The 22,502-nt window shown below is 45.0% G+C and overlaps 1 protein-coding gene across 1 annotated transcript in view; it reads left to right on the top strand.

Annotated features, from left to right (window-relative positions):
• The window catches only part of PLOD1 (procollagen-lysine,2-oxoglutarate 5-dioxygenase 1), a 103,374-nt gene that overhangs the window by 1,678 nt on the left and 79,194 nt on the right, over nucleotides 1–22,502 (top strand). The window contains exons 2-5 of the mRNA XM_069609908.1: nucleotides 9,208–9,299; nucleotides 9,892–10,025; nucleotides 10,232–10,395; nucleotides 11,187–11,299. Coding sequence (XP_069466009.1) covers nucleotides 9,208–9,299; nucleotides 9,892–10,025; nucleotides 10,232–10,395; nucleotides 11,187–11,299 — 503 coding nt within the window. The remainder of the gene's footprint in view (nucleotides 1–9,207; nucleotides 9,300–9,891; nucleotides 10,026–10,231; nucleotides 10,396–11,186; nucleotides 11,300–22,502) is intronic.

The raw sequence follows: 22,502 nt of genomic DNA, 5'->3' as shown, positions 1-22,502 counted from the left end.
GACTCCTTTTGGCATCAGATGGTAACGACATTGTGCAGTGGTAATACTCGTAGTATCTGGTCATACTGGGTGAGGCAAAAGGCAGCAGGGAGCAGTCCCTAATCAACCCCATTAGTGCACATATATGGTAGTCATTTCTGATCAAACATAATGTCCCTGAGCCTTCCCATTTAGTTATAGCTACTTACCTCAAGCCCGTTTGCCCTCCCTCTGTAGTTAATGCTGCAGATTTAGCAACTAAAATTAAGAATCTCAAATCCTCAAGGGCCTAATGGATTAGCTAATGTAGTTCTTAAAAGCAATCACAGTGTTGGTCCTGTTTGCTCAAAATCCTCCTTGATGAGGTACTAGAGGATGGGGAGATACCATTGTCGTGGCAGAGAGCGATTTTAATTCCGGTTTATAACAAGGGCAGTAAGAGCGATCCTGGTAATTACCGGCTTCTTTCCATGTTCGATTGTTAAGTGAAGCTCTTTCCTTCACTTCTGCGAAAATTGCAGAATTGGGTGGATCAAGAGGGTATTCTCAACAGAATCTAAAGTGCATTTTGGTCAGATTATTCCACTGCTTACACTTTGCTCCTCTTGTATTGGTTACCAGGGCACGCAGACCTAACAGCCCACCACTGTATGCTCTATTCATAGATTTTAAAGCCGCGTTCGACATGATTTGTAGGAAGCTTCTTTGGCACAAATTAGAACTCATGGGTTGTCCTACTGCAATTTTGTATTATCGAAATTTTTACATAAAAATACTTCACCGTGCTTAAGATTGGATGCTAAGGGAACTATGACGAGATCGATTAGCCAGGAGTGGGGTAAATCTGGGTTGTGTTACAGCATCGTTATTGTACCACCTATTTGTATCTGATCTCCCTGCGTTTATATACCATTGGTATGGTCTGAAGGCGCTGGTTGGTTGAACGCCCTTGGGAACCGAAGTTCAGATCAGTAGAGAGAGTCAAAAGGTGCGTGTGAGCACCAGGTATGTGTGCAGCTCGTGCGGTATCTGTGTAATAGCTGCTTTTTAGCGGTAGGTGTGATGGTTGAGAGATCAGGAGTATGTGTTCGTTCTGGCAGGATTTATCCAGATCGGATGTGGCTGCGTTAGGCCTGAGGAGGACGCCTGGCTGGGGCGGGTGTAACCAGCAGTGATTACTTAGAATGATGTGGAGTGAGCGGTGGATGTTGGTATGAGAACTGTTATACCGAATGGTGTCATAGTATCTCTGTGATCTAGTTGAGTGGTGATTTAAGGAGAGAGTAAGCGTGGTGGTGTGATATGATGGGTTATATGCTCTGTCAGACGTTCTGTGCATTCCAAACCATATTATATACGACAGCAAATTATATGCGCTCCAGTCCATTCCATGCAACCTAGTCTGCTCCACACACTCCGGTCCGCTCCATGCTTTCATGGATTCCGGCTTGCCGCGTGCGTCATATGTTCAGAATTGTCCCCTAAAATCGGCACTACGCACTGTACAGTTTTGGCCTATGCTGATGATTTAGTGATGCTGGATTACACTTTTTTTGGTATCCAGCGATCGGCACAATCATTTTGGGAGTATGCAGATTCTAATGGCCTGATGTTATTCACAGGCAAAAAGATCGCTAGACCTCGCCTGGAAGTGCAGGCTGTGCAGATCGCATACACCCCCTACTACAAATATCTTGTGTCAAATTTAATACGGGCAAGGGTTATAGTACCTGCATTGATTAGGAAGGCAGCGAAGCTGATTGCATTAATGCTCCAATCCTCCAAAAGAAGAGGGTATTCACAGTGGTGGGCCAGAGAGCTGTATATTCAGTTTTAGACACCCACAGCGATATACAGGCTTGAAACCCTTACTGAGATGGAGCTGAAATGGCTTCAACTGGTTGAGGGGAGATTTTGGAGAAAGCTGTTGGATCTGCCTAATTGCATACCCATGGCAATCATTAGATTGGAACTGGGAATTATGTTGCTCAAATCTCTGGTATTAAAAAAGAGAGCACAACTTTATATTAAGATGATTAATGCTCCCCCAAACCCGCTTCTAACCAGTATGGGCATCGATGAACGTAGACAGCAGGAGAAAGCATCTCTGAGTAAGAGTATGCATGTATTGTTTGATATAGGTTAGACACCTAATTGGGGGGGACGATTATACTAGTATGAGGATCTCACTGGGGAACATATTGATCTCTGAGATTGGAACGAAAACATTATTTGGCTGGGCCGGCTGAAAAGTTATAAATTTGTATCTGACGTATTATATACGTTTAAGAAAGCCCAGTCATATTTGAATTTATGTCCATCCCTCCCCAGTCTCGTAAGATTTATCCTCCTGTTGCGGATTAACTATTTACCAGTACTGGCAGCTATAGGTGCGGCACGTGCAGCTGAGGAACAGGATCGCTGCTGCCGTATTTGTCACAATAAAGATCAGCTGAGACTGCAAAGCATGTCCTGACTGAATGTCCCTGCCTGGGGAAAGTCTACATAGTCCATCTAGGTAGATTTGTCCATCAACTCTACACAAACCGGGGACCTCCTTTTCTGCAAACAGTGTATAAACACCAACAATTTAAGCCTTCTTATGTCCCTGTATAGCATATGGAAGGTAGCATAAAAGTCTATGTTGATGGCAGAATAAAATCTGCAGTGCAAATCTGTGGGCCCGATAAGATCTTATTACTACTTTATTATTATATCGTCTCACTGTTATTACCTTACTGTATGTTGTATTTTATGACGCTAAAACAACTATGCATAAATTATACAGCTTAAGGGATGCAGGGATTGGTCAAAGGGCCAGAGGAGACAGTACACTCATTGCCATTATCTTTTCTCCTGTTCTATGCTCATCATAGGCCCTCATAGGGTCTACAGTAGCTAAATATGCCTTTGCACACTATTGACAACGAGATTGATATTATGAGGTTGCTGTTAATACCGTTTTTTGGTAGGAATGTTACAAATGGAAGTGATCGACCTCTAAACTATGAGACGATAATTTTATGATAAACCTGGAAAAGGAAATGAAATGTGAGATGTTTTTAGTCTTAATTTTGCTGTCTATTGTATTGACCATGGATAGTTGATATGCTCATGTTGTTAAAGCTACTCTTTATTATTCAGTATGAATTTTAGAATTTATGTGAGTATATACTGTTTATGTACACGTTTTGTACACGTTTTTTAGAGATTTATATTTTTATGTGTGTTTTCTTTAAAACTATATCACATTAAATAAATAAGCCTCTGAGATGCATGAAGCAATCCAGCGTGAGATGGATGCTTTTGAAGCCGGTTTCCCCTTTGGGTCCCTGAAAGTAACAGAAGAGTTTTGAGGAGCTTCTAAGTTTGCTTGTTCTGTCAAGGTAAACTTTAGAGCTCTTCTGACATCCATGTTATGTAGAACCCAGTAGGGATATGAACTGATTTATGTGGAACCCTGAGACAATTTCTGGAAGAAAAGAAGGATGAGTGCAAAGCACAACCATATCCATGTGAAAGGTCAAGAACAAGTGTTTGATGGAGCTTGAAACTCGCTTATTCTTCTCGCGGATGTCACTGCAATCAAGAAGGCCACTTTCCAGGAGAGAAACTTGAGCTCCGTAGTAGCCATTGGTTCAAATGCCTTGTGACACAAAGCGTTGGGACTACGTTTTGATCCCATTTTGGGTGAGGAGGTTTGACCGGCAGAAAGCCTGTGAAATGCCTCTTGGTTACTTGAATTGTCAGAGAAAAAGAGCAATTATCTGTAGGAAGATAAGTTGCAATAGCTGACAGATATGTTCTGCACGATAAGACGTGGATGCCAAAGGCTGCAAGGTCCGATATAAAAGACAAGACCCAGACAGAAAGCCATTTCCTTTTGTACTGCGCTCCTGTAGAAGTTTTACGTGCCTCCTGCATTATGACCGTGTGGATTGAACCGCCATTCTGTCCCTCCCTGAAGTGATCTCCGTCACAGGTTTTAGTGAGGCCATTTTCACTACAAGGATTGTAGGGTCTTTAGGATCGGTTTTAGCCCTCTGAGGGGGAACCTCGGCAGTGCCGGTACTAGCAAACCTGGAGCGCTTTTCAGCCCTGTTTGGCTTCTGCAGAAGAATTAGCCCTCAGTGAAGGAACCTCGGCAGGGCCTGTGCTTTAAGACTTGGGGCTCTTCCCTCTTTACTTGCCCCCTCAGCAGGACTGGTACAACCACAAGATTGTTTGTGGTGATAGGGTCACGCCCGGTAGCCAAAGTTCCTAAATGGAGCTCCTCAATCACGCTGGTCTTTGAAAAAGCCCCTGATTGTGGTTCCTTAGGGTTTTACCCCATGAATCAGCCCAGTTGTCACAGCCCCAGAAGTGTTGGGCTTAGTCGTAGCCCCCAGATGGTGACCCTCAGAGGTAATTCCAGTCTTTGTGGTCCCGTTTCATCTTATGTGATGGTCTGCCACGCCTCCAGATGTGACGATCTACGTCCTCCCACCAGAGTCTCGCATGACCGATGGAAAACATCATTTGGATGATTTATTGGGGGCGAGACCTCCTGTTGCAGAGGAGGAGGAGGCTGATGACCAAGAGAAAAACCGGGCACTTTGTCTTGCTGCTTGCGTCGAGGTGCACCAGAGGAACCTTGCCCTGCGTGCTTGACGCTCCTGGAACCCTATAAAACTGGGGACGGACCTTATCTGGGTCCCCGACTTCTGCATATAGGCCGATTTAGCTGGGGATTTTGCAAGGACCGACAAAGATTTAGCCGTTTGCGCGCTTGCTTTCGAGAACTTTGTGCATGCAACCACGCTTGGCGTGAGATGTCTACGCCAACCTTAAGGCCCATACACAAGTGTCTACATGGTGGGCTGCGGCCTCCAGCAGGCCCTGAGCTAGAACTCTGGCATCAGATAGGCCCTCTTTAAAATCTTCCAGCCTGTCCTGAGGGATACGTTCCACAGCTTGGTATTGCTGCTGCAAGGATAACTTCGGTATTCGCCTGGCGCAGCTGAAGGCCCGAATTGGAAAACACTTTTTTCACCAATGGCGGGAAGAAGTTTGGACAGGACCTGAGAGGCAGCCGTAGAGGATGTTGAGGACAGCCTAGACTGGAGTGTAGCTGCTGCTACAACAGTTGACGAGAGGAGTGGCTATGCAGTCAAAGGTATGTCCTCTGAGGAGTGTAGCTTGTAGCCCATGTCAATTTTCTTATTTACGTGCTGCCTGGTATAAGGTTTTTCCAAGACCATGCAGGCTTCTGCATGCACATCCTTTTTGAAGGAAAGGGCCTGTGCGCTAAGGCTCCTGAAAGTACCTTCTTGTGGAGCCGGAAGCTCGGGTATTGGAATATTCAGCAATGACATCATATCCACAACCTGGTCATGGAAGGCTCTGAGAGAGTGGGGCGGGTCTTCGCTATCTTGGTCCTCGTTAGTTGTGGCAGGAACGGAAAACTGATCTGCAGCACGTGGTACCTCGGACACTGTGGGCATACTTGTCTGTGCAACTGGCGTCTTAAACACTGGTGAAAGTGGTGGTAGTGTAGGAGGGCCCCCCTGGAAGAGGATGGGGCGGCACTACAGAAACCTGCTGAGGGGTAGTAGGAGCAGGCTGCGGCTCGAGGCTTTGGATACATTTCTTTGAATAGATCCTTAAAGTATGCCTTCATCTGGTCAGAGTGCATAAGGGCCAGAAATTTGCCAAAGAAAACGTCCTCAGAGGAAGGTCTAGGCAGAGGAGTGGGTGGAAGCCGCTATGGAGGGGCATACAACCATGATTGTAAAGAGGATGGTTGCCAGGATGACCCTCCACCAACTGGATCCACATAAACGAGCTTGTCAAAATGGCCGCATCAGACCGCATGGGTTGAACCGCCATTTTGTCACTGCCTGAGGTGATCTGCTTCCCAGGTTCCAGTGAGGCCATTGTCGCCACAGGTTTCAGGGGCTTTTTAAAATCCATTTTAGCCTTGTGACAGGGAACCTCGGCAGAGCCGATACTAGCAGATCTAGACTTCTTTTTTTTCCCCTTTAGATTCTGCGGAAGTATTAGCCCTTGGTGAGGAAACCTCGTCAGCGCCAGTTTTTGAAGACTTGGGGCCTTTACCCTCATTCTTTGCCCCCTCAGCAGGATCGGTTTGACCACAAGACTGTTTGTGGGAAGGCTTAGGGTCACACCTCATAGCCAGAGCCCCTGAAGGAGGCCTTGCCGGTTTTAATTATAGGCCCTATTCTGGGATTACCTCCGGTACCTTTAGTCACCCTACACAAAACCTCAAGACTAATCTCGGTACGTTTAGTTTCAGGCTTGGAAACCCCAGGAATAACCCCGGTCAAAACAGCCCCAGAAATGTTGGGCTTAGCTTTAGGCCCCAGATGGTGAACCCCGGTCCTGATAGCCCCTTGAAGGGGGCTTCAGAGCTCCAGAATCCAGGTTAGATCCCTCTAGGACACCTCAGGGAGAACTCTGGTAACAGAGCCACTTGGGCCCCTTCCGGAACCAGAAGACGCCGGGAAGGAGTCCCCTGGCCGGTGTGCCTTAAAAAGGAAGTAACTTACCGGACGCTTCCTGAACGGCTGTAAATGTCGAGGAGGAGTAAGTGTGGAGGAGGAATCCGTTGGAACACCTCTGAAGAGCCTACGCTGGAGTGCCTGGACGGAGAGAGAGTCGCAGTGGAATTAATGATGTTCCGGGCCCAAGCACTCCAGACAGAGAGAATGGGGATCTGCCCTTGCGAAATGGCATTCACACGAAGAACAGGACAAGAATCCCAGGCACTCCAGCATAGACTGAGAAAAGAAGACAGTGGAACCGGAGCAGGAAGATGAAGGACAAGGGAAAAAAAAGAAAATTCCCTACGATGCAAGTTCGTCCGACCGCGGGGAGAAAAGGACTGAAGGGTGAAGGCGGGGCTGTCACGTGCAGTGGCCCTGCGTATAAAAGAAGGACAAAGTTATTTTTGATGCTTCCAAAATGCTCCGGTCCTGATGGGCGGAATGTCCCAAAAGTATGAAGGAAAGGGGACGGGGCGTAGGAGTATGAATGTGTCTGCCTGCTCCATCTCCTTACCTGCTGATGTTCCAGTGAATCTGATGTTGTGCCTGGCACGACAGGACACATATTTCATAATTATTATTATATATATATATATATATTATTTTTTTGCTCAGATCGATACTAAGTTCTCTCTTGCTACAAATACTTAGGGGTGGTGCAGCTGAACTGTTTCTAACGGAGTCTTTGGGGAAAAAAGCACACCCCTCTAGTCACTACCAAGGAGACGAGAATCCGCCTCCAGCCTAGAGATGGTGGTGGCAACATCATTTAGGTACCACAAGAAGAGAAGTGGAGAAAGGACACAACCCTGTCCCACACCTGTATTTGCAGGGAATTGTTGCGTTGCTTCGCTTTTCCCATTCTCTAGCATACCACTGCTTAATTTTTTGATTATAATTAATGTACGACCTCTGATCAGACTTGCTACATGGAGTTTCTCTAAAGGTGATTATGGGGCATTGTGTTAAATGCCGATTTTTAAATTCACTAAGACCATGTATATTGCCTGCTTACACAAAATAACGTATTCATTCAAAAGCAGATTGAGGCAGAACACCTGCTCTATTGGGGACATTCCCTTCTGGAATCCTGTCTGTAAATGTGTTGGGATGTGGCTTTTCCAGCTGAACCAACACAGCTTTACCTACACACTTTGATACGGACTCCAACAGTGATAATGAGCGTTTGTTGGAGGGATCGCTCATGTCACTTTTCCTTTGTGGATGGGGGAGGAGTTCAGCCCCATTTCAACTTGATGAAAACACCACATTGTTGCTCATACTGTTGAAAAACGTAGTGATGACTGGAATCCAGATCCCTGGTTCGTGTTTAAAGAGTAAATGATATTTCAGGCATAGTTAAAAAGCACATGTTCAACAGCATTCCCCACAACTTGAGTCCCCTTGCCCCCCCCCCCCAATGTCGTATTGTTTTAGCAAGGAATTCTGACTCTTGGGCATTAGAGAACCTTGGATGCAGGCATAGTTCAAGGTCCCTTCAGAGGAATATGTTACAGCAGAGATGTGTTACCACGGTTTCAGCTTCACAGCCGGACTCTCCACTGAGATGTCTAGTCTTTTTAGATACACAACAGGTTTTTTGCAGGGAATTTAACGTATTGTGCATTGAAGATATCCAGGTGATTGTTTATTACAAAGCCATTATGAGTTTCATGCCCGTGTAAAATACGAAAGGTTGTATCCTTTCTAGAGACATCAGGAAGTTGCATAACACCCCAACTAGACAATTAAATTACGTTGGTGTTAATTGCAAATGCAGTTCTGGGTGTTGCTGGTCTTTGGATGTAGAGAGTCTTGTCTGAAGAACTTCATGGCACGTCAAGAGTTCAGCCATTGTCCCATTGAGTTTTATGCTGTTTCTCTGTCCAAAGCTGCACATCATGTAGACCCTCATTTGAGATCCTTCAATATTCTTGATGTATTAATTTGTGCCCGAGATTTATAAATACCATGTTGGGGGTAGGCAACTTGTCACCCTCCAGCCTTAAATTCCCATGACCCATCGCCTTTTAACTATGCTGTCTGGGGCTGAACGGAGTAGCAGGCCAAAACATTTGCGGATGGCGGGTTGGTTTCACTTGTTCGACGTAGAGTTCTGGATTATCCGGTTATAACATACTGATTTTGGAGAGTGGTCATGTAAAGATCGCATAGCTCTCGACATGGTGAGGATTCTTTGGGTAAACTCAAATTGGCGGGAAATGTTGACATTGGAGGGAAATGTTTACATAGGTTTCCCCTTCTGTATTCAGAGTCTTGAATGAAACCTTTAAGAATGGTCGAGTGCTGCTCCGCATGATCTGAGATGATTTAGTAGCATCGGGTAAACTACAGTGAACTTGGAGGAAGAGCATGATTTGTGACTTTTCCATCATCTCTGAATAAGAGGCAGACAACCCAGATATTTTAATATTCTAGTTTTTGCCATCACCTGGATGAAAAGGGACAAGTTAACGTGAGGTGACATGTTGCGATAGCGTGACTTAACAGTTGCAGTGTGGAGATAATGTCCCACCCGTGTGAGAAGGACCGCAGCTGGAAGTGACTTGTGAAGACCACAGCGAATATTTTACTTCTGTTGTAATAACCCGTTGCATTCCAACTGCTGACATTTTGAAACTTTTTGTTTGTTTTTTCTAATTCTTGGGGTATTTTTCTGCAGAAAATGTGCTTGTGCTAACCGTTGCCACGAAGGAGACTGAAGGATTTCGGCGCTTCCAGAGATCGGCCAAAGTGTTCAACTATGATGTCAAGGTAATGACGCATTTTTGATGTGTGACCCTGCCCACAGTCGACCTTTTAGCGAAAGCATCTTTTTAGAAATCATCATGCATGGTCTGCCTCTGGTATGGAGCGCCTGCAGCTCTGATGAGGCCTTTTGCATGTTTTGCCTACCGAGCAGGATATTTGGGAAGAGTCCCAACTACACAGTACTGCATCTCTGGTGTAGATCTTATATAATCTGTGTCCTAGGTTGCTAGTTATTTTGTGCAAGCGGAGGGTAGGATGCCCAGCTCCTCTTTGCTTGGTTTGGCTGCAGTGAGCTACGGCTGTTAGATGAGCTTGGTGCAAAGCGTCTAGTTGTAAATCCTTAGCTGATGTTGCTTCAGTGAGGTCTTGGTGGGGCAGGTCTGCTTGCTGATTCTTTGGTAGGATCTCAGTGGGAGAGGTCCAATTGTGAGTGTCTTTGGTGGGGACTCAGCGGGAGATGGCAACCTCTGTTATCTTTTAGTGTGGTGTCAGAGAGATGTCGAGCTGTCCGTGTAGGATACCTTCTCTCTGGTCTTGGGTACTTTGTGCTTTCTTCCTGGTCTGAATGCTGGTGGCTCTTTTTCTTCACCTGCAGGTGCTGGGTCTGGGAGAAGACTGGCATGCAGACGAGTCGACGCCAGCAGGTGGGGGACAGAAGGTGCGGTTGCTGAAGTCCGCTTTGTCGAATATTGCTGACAAGGAGGATGTAATTGTTCTTTTCACCGAGAGGTAACCAGACCAGAAGCTTGCATGTGTAATCTGTGCAACTGCATCCTAGTGGAGGGATAGTCTTTCAGTTCCTTATTCTGCTGTCAGCCCGCATAGTTGTTTTGTTCTCCTCCATGCTCTGTCATTCCCAATTGTATGTCTTTCCATGTACAACCATTCTCCCGTGCTTGCTCTCCTTAAATCTTGGCTTACCCTTCTTTTTACAGCTATGATGTCATATTTGCTTCTGGCCCAACAGAACTTCTCAAGAAATTCAAGCAGGCCAAAAGTCGGGTGTTGTTCTCAGCAGAAACACTAATCTACCCTGACCGCAGGTTAGACTCCAGGTACCCAGAGGTGCGGACTGGTAAGCGGTACCTGGGATCTGGAGGTGAGTGAAGAATATCAGCAGTTCAGTTTCATGACACCGTCCTTTCCCACCTGCCTGTCCATTCCTCTCGTACCTGCCTCCTTGCTAGGCCTGTTTTTCTCGTACCATTTCCAACTCTACTGCCTAATTTTGTCCGCATGGTGACCTTCCTGCCCAGCACTGCCTCCCATTTGTTTGTTGCTTCCTTCTGCTTGCTACTGGCCTTTATCTCTTTTTGCTGCCTTTCTATTTATTCTTTTGGTTCCTGTTTTCCAGTGTTCCAGATAAGATTTTACAGTTGTAGTATTTTACTGTTGGGAGAAAAATTATTTTTAAAATATGTTGTAACAGGAAAACGGAAATGTTTTTGTAATCCTTATTCTCTGGCACCTATTTATTCATACACATCTTTACTACTTCTGATCAGGTACTAATAATAGTTTCTTCCTTTGGTACAACGTGCACTACTGTTCCAAACATCTCCCTGGAGCTGTGTGGGTTCAAGTAGGAGCACAAGGTTCTACGTGTCCGTTTTCTATTTCTTTGTTGGGAGTATTTTTACTCCTTATTTTTATTTTTTGGTTAAGATTTGTCTTTTATTAAACAGTAAAAGTGGCCGATACACCCCTTATCTGTAGGGCTGCTGTTTTTGTAATCTACTCTCTTGGCTATCCTCATTTCACGTGGATGGAACCTGCAATTGCTTCCATCCACTGCTGTGTATTTCCTGCTTATTCTCAGCTCTTAACCATTTTTGGTTCTAGTGTTTATAACCTCAGCACTAAATACTTAATTGCTACTTATTTCCCCAGGTTTCATGGGCTATGCAGACAACCTTTGGAAGCTGGTGGCCGATTGGGATGGCAAGGACAACGATAGTGATCAACTCTACTACACCCTGGCCTTCTTGGATCCAGCTAAGCGGGTAGGTGAGGGAGGAGTGCCCACAGCACTGAAGAATGTATAGGGTAATGGTACCCACTGAGGGATGTCAGTCTAGTGTGTGGCAAGGTATGTATTGTTGGATGTAAGGGGGCTGCCTTGTGCAGTGAGCAGCAATGGGTGCAGAGTGGGACGGCCAATGGATACTGACCAACTAAACAGGGGGTACCCATGGGAGAAGTGAAGTAGTGTGCGTCTTTGAGATGCCGGGTGATGTTGATGGATGCCTGTGAGTGCAGCTTGTCATTCCTTAAACCACGAGTAAAGGCTGACCAACCTTAAAAGCAAACCAAATATTGATGGAAAGAATCTTTGCGCCTAGAGACGGCTAGCTTCCAGAAAACCTAATTTTGACAAAGCCTACCGACTATGCACAGATGGAAAGGTAAATGTTGGAAAAAGAAAAATGGGAGAGCGAAAAGACGGGCAGGTGTATGGGCCAAAATTGGCATGGGAAGGGTGAAACCTCCAATTAAGTAAAAACGAAAAGGTTGTAAAAACGGGGGCTACAATCTTGATAATTTTACAGACAATTGTGGATGAGGGCAATAAGCATTTCTGACATACAACACTCGGAAGAAACATGAAAACAGAAAATGACGACCACAGTTTGCATGATTTTGCCAGGAAAAAGGAATGTAAGCTGCAGGTAGTACTAGCTAGCATTGGACAATTTGAAAAAACACAGAGGGAAACCATAAAACAGACTTGCACTCATGCAAAGTCTTGATATGCGTTGCAACATTTATTGGGTGGCAGATAAAATCTTGTATGACCCCCTGAGTTGTTCACTAAAATGCAGGCCTCACAACAAGTGGAACCTTTCGTGTAAACAGAGCTAGGTCCAGCAGAGGAGTTCATACTTAAAACCAGGTATTAATATCGCCACATATATGGTCGCCGTAAATAATATCGCCGGGAAAATGTCGTGGCGATATTATTTGGGTGACCATATATGTGGCGATAGGGACAAAAAAAAAATTTAAAAAAAATTAACAAAAAATTCGGCGATATTTTTGTGGCGACATTATTACATGGAACCAAACTGGCTCTCAGCAGTGCTTTCAGGAACTGTCTCAAGCATTTTCCAGATTAGTGATCCCCCAATTTGTCCCTTTTTCAACATTGAAAGCCAAACTTTTTAATTACACCATTTTGTGAGACTTTTGTAACCATTCTGCTCCATATAAAACAATACTCGTGCCCTTATTTATTTACCGTTCCGTCTGATGGATGTAGCAGCCAATGTCTTTAAAGTACTACATACTTGTTTTATTATGAGTTTCATGTCATTTTAGTGTAAAAGTTTAAATAAACTGTAAGCACTTACAAAATGAAAACTGCACAACATTCAAAACTGGTTGGGGGAAGAGGCCATTATCTCTCCTACCTTTCCGGGAAGGTTTAAGAGCATTGTATAGCATGGCTGCTCATCAGATTTTTATTGACCAGGCAGGCCGACTCTTTGGAGGAAGGTGGAAAACAAAAGTATAATCCTGCACCCCCACCCCCTCTACGCCCCAAATATAATTCTGCAAAACATCTTTTGAGTTGGTAGCTCAAGTTAGATATGACTTGGGCCAAACCGCTCCCCCTTTCAGAACAGCAACTGATGTTTATTTCTACTGTGGTAAGACCCAAGGCATATCAAAAACAGGAAGGGGTTTGGGGGGGGGGTGGAGTGATGTCTAAACCGAGAAATATTCTCAAAAAAGAAACAGTTCCTTCCAGAACTTACTGAGACCGGTTATGGTTTTCACAGAAATGGGGAACAACTTCCACACTTGTGTGCCTTGAACCAAGAATGTTATGCTTCCAGCAGAACTGAGCTTATATCTAGGAACAGAAAACAGATGAACCTGTGCACAACACCATGCTCATATTGGTTATGAATTCTGGATCTCAGATACAAATGGTCAATATTATGCCTTTATTTAAAAATTAAAGTGGCACATTTAAATGTAATCCTTTTTGCTACAGAATGCCAGTGTAATTGGCAATGAATAGGAGTAATGAGCGCCCCATAAGTGGAATGGGTGGTTATCTTAGCTGCACCGTTTTGTATAGACTGTAAACTGAATATTGGGTAATTTGTGGTGCCTATGTAGATGGTGTTGGAATAGTACAGTTTAGCCCCAATGATGGCACTTGCTATGGTGACCCAATGATGTGTTTCCAGATTAGGCTGGATTTGGTAAAAAAGCCACAAGAAATAGATGCAACTGCTCACTGCCATATTTGTGCTCTGTCATATGAAGCTGGTAGTCAACGTACACTTCAGGGGGTCTTAACTTTGGACTTATTAGGGGCGGGTTGATCATGCAAGGGGAAAAAGCAGAGAGCCGATCAAGGGTAGACTTCCTATCTAAAAAGACTTACCATGTATAACAAGAATGCCTACTGGTGCCCTTTCCATTCACAATCCTGAGAGAATGGAAGTGACCACCCAAGATGCACTGGACATCATTGGAAGGAAGCTGCTATAGTGTGGCAATTCTGTGTTTCTGGATAGGACTGAGAAAGCATTACAAAAACTGTTCTCTGCAACAGTTTCACTCCACTAGCTGTTCCATTAAGATCAATAAATCCAAATAATTGTTTCCAGAACTTGTGCCAATGGGAAACCTCTGTTTTTAGATGGAGAATCGTTTTTTCTTTTCTAGTGGGACGCCACTGACATGTTTAGTTTAGTTCACCTCTGTATTCACATAATACCTATGCTTGTCCAGGAGTTTGTGTATTTTGCACCCATCAGAAAAGAGGATGGGAGAGAGGGAATGTCCACCTCATCTACCGTCCCCCTGGGCCCACACACGCCTTTGAGAACGAGGTCACTCAGTTTATCTCGTCTAATACAAAACTCCAATCTCAAACCATCAAATTAGGGGACTTCAACCTAGGACTGAATGACCCACTCAACACCAATGCTCTATCCCTGGCCAACACTATATCAGCACTTGGCTTTGCGCACATAATCCAGAATCCCACGGATGCGAAAGGTTGCACTTTCGACTGGCTTGCCGATATCAACTGCACTGCCACCACCATATCCAACACTCCCTGCCCCTGGACTGATCACCACCTAATCATTTTCAACATAAATACCATGATCAGCCCTACTAACCTTCCCAATATAGCCCCGGAGGCTCCCTTGAGAAACAAAAAAGAATATCACAGCCAACAACTTGCCCAGTACAGGAACTCATAATGTTCAAATCGCTCACCCTCACACACAAGTCTCCACCAGATGGGCCCAGCCTACCTGTCCAACAGAATCACGCTGACACAGCGCTCTAGACACACCCGAGCAACCTATCCGCACCGCCTAGCCACTCACGGCCTCTCCCACTCAGAGCGCAAGACTCTTTATTGATCTTCAAGAAACCACTCCAAACCCACCTCTTCACCCAAAGCTTAAGCAACCAAGCACCCCCTCTCACATAGCTCATCACAACCTCCTGCTCCTACCTGTACTCGAAAACTTTGCATGTTATAATGCTCAAGCCATCTTTTTGTAAATGCCATTATCTGTGTCTGTCCTGTACCTGCTTTGTAACAACTGTAACCTCTGCACTCTGTTAGAAAGCGCCCAGATGCCTGTGGGCTTGGCGCGATCTATAAGCTTCTAAATAAATAAGTGCCACTTATTCCATCTGAGAGGGAAGAGTGATTTGGGCTAGCATGGGTGCATGTTGGTCATGTTAGGTGCACCATAGAAGTTATGATGTTGAAAAGGTGGCTTTATTCAGGAATCAAAACTTGAAAGCAGCGGCAAGTGCAACCTTTTAATTTTGCTGTTTTTTTGGGGGCAGGTGTTAGGGAGAATTCTTAGAAATGTGTTAATTCCCTTCCACCTTGGAGACCCCTGGCTCTTTTGATGGACTTTCAGACTTTTAATGTTTAATCCTATAGGGAGATCTTTTTTCCCGCTCATTTATTTTACTTTGACTTGAACTCTTTCTTTTGGTTTTGGAGTGGAGTACTGGAGGGGTTACTTAAATCTCCTTCGTCTACTTTCTCATGTAACATTTTTATGTTACCCTTTCTACAATTAATGGCTGGTGGCAGTGGTTTATTTTTCCTACCATTGTGCTTTATTATCGCAGACTGAATCCTCAGCTGCAGTATTGCACCCATGGGTGCCCATTTTGTCAAAATGGCCCTGGTCTTTCTTTTTTCACCATTTCTTCTTGTAAAGGTCCTTCTTGAGATTTACTCTGTGCGCCAAACCAGGTTTGGTCCCATTGTTTGCTTTGTCTTTGGCGGGGTTCACTGCTGAAGCCCGCCTCTGGCTCCAGCGTTCCTGGCAGGGCAGGAAGCAAGGGAGGTTCCCGATGTGCTTAGTCTCCTTGGTTACAGGAATGCACCCAAAGGTGATTGGTTTGCTGGTTGTCCCTAGAGGACAGCCACACTGCTGTGTGAGTGACAGCTAGGCTGCAAATGAATGGGAGAAACTTGTATAAAAGGCGAGGTCACTTGAAAGGAAGGCAGTCGACCACTGGATGAAGGAACCGAAGAAGAAACTAAGAGAAGCTTGCTGCACCCTCCTGGAATGTTGGCTTGCCTGGTGAAACCCTGCAGCATTGCTGAAGCTCTGAATTTCTAATCGACTAGAGAAGCCCTGCAAGGATGATTTTTCCCTTTGGGTTGGTGGGACCAATCTGTCCCAAGATGAACTTGCCTGGAACCCCTCACCCTGTTGGCTGTACTTCTTCAAGGATGCTGGTACCGAGTGCCAGGGGACAGCCACGAGTGTATCGTTTTTAAGCTGGACCCGAGCTCCAGGAAGATCCTGCGCACTCCCTCAAAGCAGGACTAGCCAAGCCTGAGCTACCTCAACAGAGTGCTGGACCCCAGAAGCAAGGGAAGTCCACAAGGCATCCAAGAACCGCAGTGGTGCTATAGGCGAGTAGCTGAAACCACGAAGTGCAGCTGATCTGAAGTGTGCCCAGTCCATTGCTGCCTCCGACCTTCAAACCGTAGTGCAGAAGTCCCCAGATGTCTTCCCTCTTGTTTCCACAACAGAGGCCCAGGAACAACAGGATCTGCAGGAACTACAACAGGAACAGAAGCCAGCTGGAACCTTTCTTCAGACTCAAGGTAATGTGAACTAGGGGTACTTCTTGTTGTGTGTAGCTTGCTCGCTCTCAGTTGAGACTTGCATTTGCTGCCTTTTGCAGAGTTGTTTGCAGCTTTGCCCTTCACAAGCCTCCCAGCTAGTGGCCCAACAGTATTTCTTTAACCACAAACTCTCTCTAACATTGTGCAAGACTTTTGTGCTAATCTTCAAGAAGAGCCTCAGCTGCCGTAGAGTTTGCTCAATTGACTTTGGCTGTCATTGTTCCCTGATGACTCTTCTTACCCTCTGACTTAGTTTAACTGTCACTCCAAAAGTCATACATACCTTACTTGTATAGCTGGGAAAGGGTTAAACTACATTGCATTGGGGGATTGAAAAGTGCTTACCTGTTTGAGAAACTTGTTAACCTTGTTTCCTTCCCTAACCTTTTCCTTTTGCCACAACTTTCTGTATTCCTTTAAACGTACAAGTGATAATTTAATGTCCACATTCTCCTAGCAATTGAAGTCACCGTAGGGTGTAGGAAGTGTCTGTGTCCCATTCCAAAAGGGTATCTACTTATTTACTGAAACTGAGAAAGTGTATTTTTGAAAGTGTATTTAAGTGTTAAATCTTTCTCCTTTCTAAGGAAGGCTTATTTTAATACTGACTGTTAAAATTATTTTTATCAAGAAACCTCGAGTATGTGGTATTTGACTTTTGAACAGTGAAGCCCTGTTACAACACTTCCGCTCACATTCGCCCTTCTTGAGATAAGCCTGGCTGCTAAATCTCTCTACCAACTTGTGTAGTACAGGCCTCTACCAAAGGTTGGGTTACCTATTGCCAAGAGGACAAGGCTGGTGCAGTCTCCCACAGGGTTACTACAATCTTGCCAAACAGCGGGGGGCATCAGCCTCTTCCCAGGTGTCGTTGATGAAAAGGTGACAAGTATCCAGCCATATGGTGGTTAGATCTGGGACATAGAAAAGAGTCTTGTGAATGCCCTCAACCTGTCGAGAACATAATGTAGGATATGAAAATGTGGGCCTTGAATCAAGGAAGTTTGCAATGTCCAGTAGTCCCACCAAAAAAACCTCATCTGGGAACCAACTAATTGGTAACCACTGGCAAGAATGGATGAAGACTGGCACTACTTATCAAATAAGCTGGAGCATAAAGAGAAGCGCATTTGCTAAAATTACTGATTGATTTGTTTCTGTAATCTGAAATGTGGCTGAAAAGAACAATAAATCGGGCATTGGCTCTCACACCCAACTAGCAGCATATCAGTCCCACGGAAAGTCCTATTTGAAATCCTTCGTCTACAGCTATACACCAGGTGCTCGCAAAATCCAGAAGAAATTGTGACGCCTTGTAAAATATTTTCGAGAGAGCAGACTTACAGAAAAGATGCAAGTTGACTATTGATGCAACTTGTGTGTGTACACTGGAAAAGAACCACCATCTCCCAACACATTCCGTACTTCAGAACAGCCCAGAGCAAAGCCTGTGGATCCACCTTCTAGCCACCTGGTGAGCTGAGACTGCAGGTAAATGAAACATAGCTACCGGCTGACTGATTTCCTGCTACAAAAGGAAGTCCTTGTGCTTTCAGCTGAAAGTGTATGTCACTAGAAAAATGATACTAGGTGAGGGGTAAAGCGAGTGCCTCTTTAAGGAGTACTTCCAGCGTGGATGGAATTCACGAGTAAATCCTCCTAGAAGGGGGAAATGGACAGACAAAGCATATCATAAGCCCTTCATGACTCCTAAATGACCAACAATATCTATGTAGTTAATACCATGGGGCAAAAGAGCTGTACCCTTTAACTTTTCTTACTTTCTCATATGCTCTTGGGGTCAAAATGCAAAAAACTCAGTGGATTGCTATCTTTTTATTTTTTTTCTCTTGGCTAAGTGTAATGTCCTACTTTCACACGCAAGGGTTTCTATAGATATGACCCCCCAAACCCCTTTCTGTCGCATGTGTGTTAAACGTTTCTTCTCATTAATCTTAAGGCATTTCTTCCTGTACGTCCTCTTGTCTATCTAATCCGGGCGTGGAAAGTGTAATTCTTAGGTCTCCCGTCACACTTTATTTTCAGATATCATGTTTGTGTGCAGCAGCCAAATACAAAATAAAAACATTTGCATTCTTTGATTGTGGATAAGAGCAAATTCAAGCCGGGGGACGTTGTAAGAATAAAAGAAAGGTGTTGCCTGGTAAAGGAGGTTCAAAGTTTTTGATCCCGTCAGAATAAGAGGTGTTTGACAAGACTGTCAGATTTGAACATTTTACTGCTTGGAATATGGATATATGTGTAGGTGGAATTGGAATGGTGGGAGTGTGGTTTATGGTAGTCGTGGTTGGAAGCCTGACTTGTGAATGGATGAAGTTGCTGTAGAGCCGAGAAGTTCCAGGGGGAAGTAGTGGAGACCGGGTACAAGATGAGACCATGGGGTCTGTGCACCAAAAAACATAAGGCACTGAACAAATGGCAAAGCTCTCAACGCCTCATCTCTATCCCTGTACCAATCACTGGCTAAACAATACAAAAAAGCCATTATTACTGCCAAATCTACCGCTTACAATGATGCAATCTCGCATGCCAGCACTGAATCAAAAGAGCTCTTCGCCATTTTCAAAGAACTATCCACACCAGCAACCAAGACACAAGAGATCCTTAAAGATCGAACATGGTGCAACACCATTCAGTCTGCCCTCCTAAACAAAATCGAACTCCTACAGAAGAAAATCCTAGACCACCACAAAAACCTCATTCAGTACGTCAAATCAGCCTCCCACGTTGAGACAGAATCAGAAGCCAAAAAAGACCCAATTACACCTTTCAAATTCCGAGAAATCTCTGAACTAGAAGTAATAGAAATTGTGAATAAAAACAAGCCCTCCAACTGCAAAGGTGAAGCCTGCCCCGCCAAACTAGTCAGAAACTGCGTAGAAACACTTGCACCATTTCTCAAGTCATTTATCAATGCCTCCTTCAACTCCAACTCAGTTCCAGATAGCCTAACAGAAGATTGGATGCACCCACTTCTCATAAAACGCACCGTAGACCCAGAAAATGCTTACAGACCCATCACCACCGTCCCTTTCCTGCTCAAGTTCCTGGATAAAGTTGCCTACACGCAAATCCAGCATTACTTGGAGGAAAATCCCATCCTAGGTAAAAGACATTCAGGCTTCCGTCCAGGACACGGAACTGAGTCAGCCCTTCTCGATCTCAAAATACAACTCGGCGACATCATGGACAAGGGTAAACCTGCACTTCTGCTCCTACTTGATCTGTCCGCTGCCTTCGACCTGGTCAACTACGACATCCTAGGAATGCAACTAAAAAACAAGGCCCGCTTCTCTCTGCAAGCTATCTCCTGGGTCACTTCCTTCCTTATAGATCGACTCATGAAAGTCTTCTCAGACTCCGCCTGTGCCACCCCAACCACCATCCACTGTGGAGTCCGACAGGGCTCATGCACAGCCCCCACACTGTACAATATATTCACCCTTCCAATCTTCAATGCCCAGGCCAGGAAAGATGCATATTGGCTTCCAGTAAAAGAGCGCATTCCTTTTCAAAACCATGGCCATCACACATAGATGCCCCTCCCTACTTTTCCGAAAGGATCACCATTAACTCATCCACCAGACCCACCAGATCCCATCTAACCAACCAGTTATACGTACCCACCTTCAAAAGAAGCAAAGCCGGTGGGTCCAGCTTTCAACACCTAGCTCCAAAAAACTGGAACGCACTACCTCCCACACTAAGAAACGAAAAATCCTACACCACCTTCCGCAAACTGTTGAAAACCACGCTTTTAACTAACCCGTTTTTTTTTCTCCATTTCAACATATGTTGACTGTAGGTAACTCATATATTGACTGTTTCTTAATGCAACAAACCTACCCACATGATGTAATGTATTCCTGTACTGAACCTACCTACATGATGTGATGTATTCCTGTACTGAGTGAGCATACTATAACAAGCGCCACAATGCCCCTGGGCCGATGTGCGCTATACAAATTTAAATAAATAAATGGGATGTTATGAGAATAATGGCAATGAGTCTGTTCCAGGGAGTAGAATTCGCAGAACACCATTGTTATGGAATAAGGAGACTGGCTATGTTTTCTTACTATGTAATTTTAGTTGGTGCTACATGCTCACGGGCCTTTAAATATGAACTGTTCATGCTTTGTATTCTACTGTTGCATTTGCCATCTTTTTGTAAATGCCATTATCTGTGTCTGTCCTGTACCTGCTTTGTAACAACTGTAACCTCTGCACTCTGTTAGAAAGCGCCCAGATGCCTGTGGGCTTGGCGCGATCTATAAGCTTCTAAATAAATAAGTGCCACTTATTCCATCTGAGAGGGAAGAGTGATTTGGGCTAGCATGGGTGCATGTTGGTCATGTTAGGTGCACCATAGAAGTTATGATGTTGAAAAGGTGGCTTTATTCAGGAATCAAAACTTGAAAGCAGCGGCAAGTGCAACCTTTTAATTTTGCTGTTTTTTTGGGGGCAGGTGTTAGGGAGAATTCTTAGAAATGTGTTAATTCCCTTCCACCTTGGAGACCCCTGGCTCTTTTGATGGACTTTCAGACTTTTAATGTTTAATCCTATAGGGAGATCTTTTTTCCCGCTCATTTATTTTACTTTGACTTGAACTCTTTCTTTTGGTTTTGGAGTGGAGTACTGGAGGGGTTACTTAAATCTCCTTCGTCTACTTTCTCATGTAACATTTTTATGTTACCCTTTCTACAATTAATGGCTGGTGGCAGTGGTTTATTTTTCCTACCATTGTGCTTTATTATCGCAGACTGAATCCTCAGCTGCAGTATTGCACCCATGGGTGCCCATTTTGTCAAAATGGCCCTGGTCTTTCTTTTTTCACCATTTCTTCTTGTAAAGGTCCTTCTTGAGATTTACTCTGTGCGCCAAACCAGGTTTGGTCCCATTGTTTGCTTTGTCTTTGGCGGGGTTCACTGCTGAAGCCCGCCTCTGGCTCCAGCGTTCCTGGCAGGGCAGGAAGCAAGGGAGGTTCCCGATGTGCTTAGTCTCCTTGGTTACAGGAATGCACCCAAAGGTGATTGGTTTGCTGGTTGTCCCTAGAGGACAGCCACACTGCTGTGTGAGTGACAGCTAGGCTGCAAATGAATGGGAGAAACTTGTATAAAAGGCGAGGTCACTTGAAAGGAAGGCAGTCGACCACTGGATGAAGGAACCGAAGAAGAAACTAAGAGAAGCTTGCTGCACCCTCCTGGAATGTTGGCTTGCCTGGTGAAACCCTGCAGCATTGCTGAAGCTCTGAATTTCTAATCGACTAGAGAAGCCCTGCAAGGATGATTTTTCCCTTTGGGTTGGTGGGACCAATCTGTCCCAAGATGAACTTGCCTGGAACCCCTCACCCTGTTGGCTGTACTTCTTCAAGGATGCTGGTACCGAGTGCCAGGGGACAGCCACGAGTGTATCGTTTTTAAGCTGGACCCGAGCTCCAGGAAGATCCTGCGCACTCCCTCAAAGCAGGACTAGCCAAGCCTGAGCTACCTCAACAGAGTGCTGGACCCCAGAAGCAAGGGAAGTCCACAAGGCATCCAAGAACCGCAGTGGTGCTATAGGCGAGTAGCTGAAACCACGAAGTGCAGCTGATCTGAAGTGTGCCCAGTCCATTGCTGCCTCCGACCTTCAAACCGTAGTGCAGAAGTCCCCAGATGTCTTCCCTCTTGTTTCCACAACAGAGGCCCAGGAACAACAGGATCTGCAGGAACTACAACAGGAACAGAAGCCAGCTGGAACCTTTCTTCAGACTCAAGGTAATGTGAACTAGGGGTACTTCTTGTTGTGTGTAGCTTGCTCGCTCTCAGTTGAGACTTGCATTTGCTGCCTTTTGCAGAGTTGTTTGCAGCTTTGCCCTTCACAAGCCTCCCAGCTAGTGGCCCAACAGTATTTCTTTAACCACAAACTCTCTCTAACATTGTGCAAGACTTTTGTGCTAATCTTCAAGAAGAGCCTCAGCTGCCGTAGAGTTTGCTCAATTGACTTTGGCTGTCATTGTTCCCTGATGACTCTTCTTACCCTCTGACTTAGTTTAACTGTCACTC

Source organism: Ambystoma mexicanum, chromosome 8 (genome assembly GCF_040938575.1).
Source record: "Ambystoma mexicanum isolate Mex_15411 chromosome 8, UKY_AmexF1_1, whole genome shotgun sequence".
Classification (NCBI taxonomy): domain Eukaryota; kingdom Metazoa; phylum Chordata; class Amphibia; order Caudata; family Ambystomatidae; genus Ambystoma; species Ambystoma mexicanum.
Note: the sequence above shows the minus strand (reverse complement) of the source record. Positions and strands in the feature narration are given on the sequence as shown.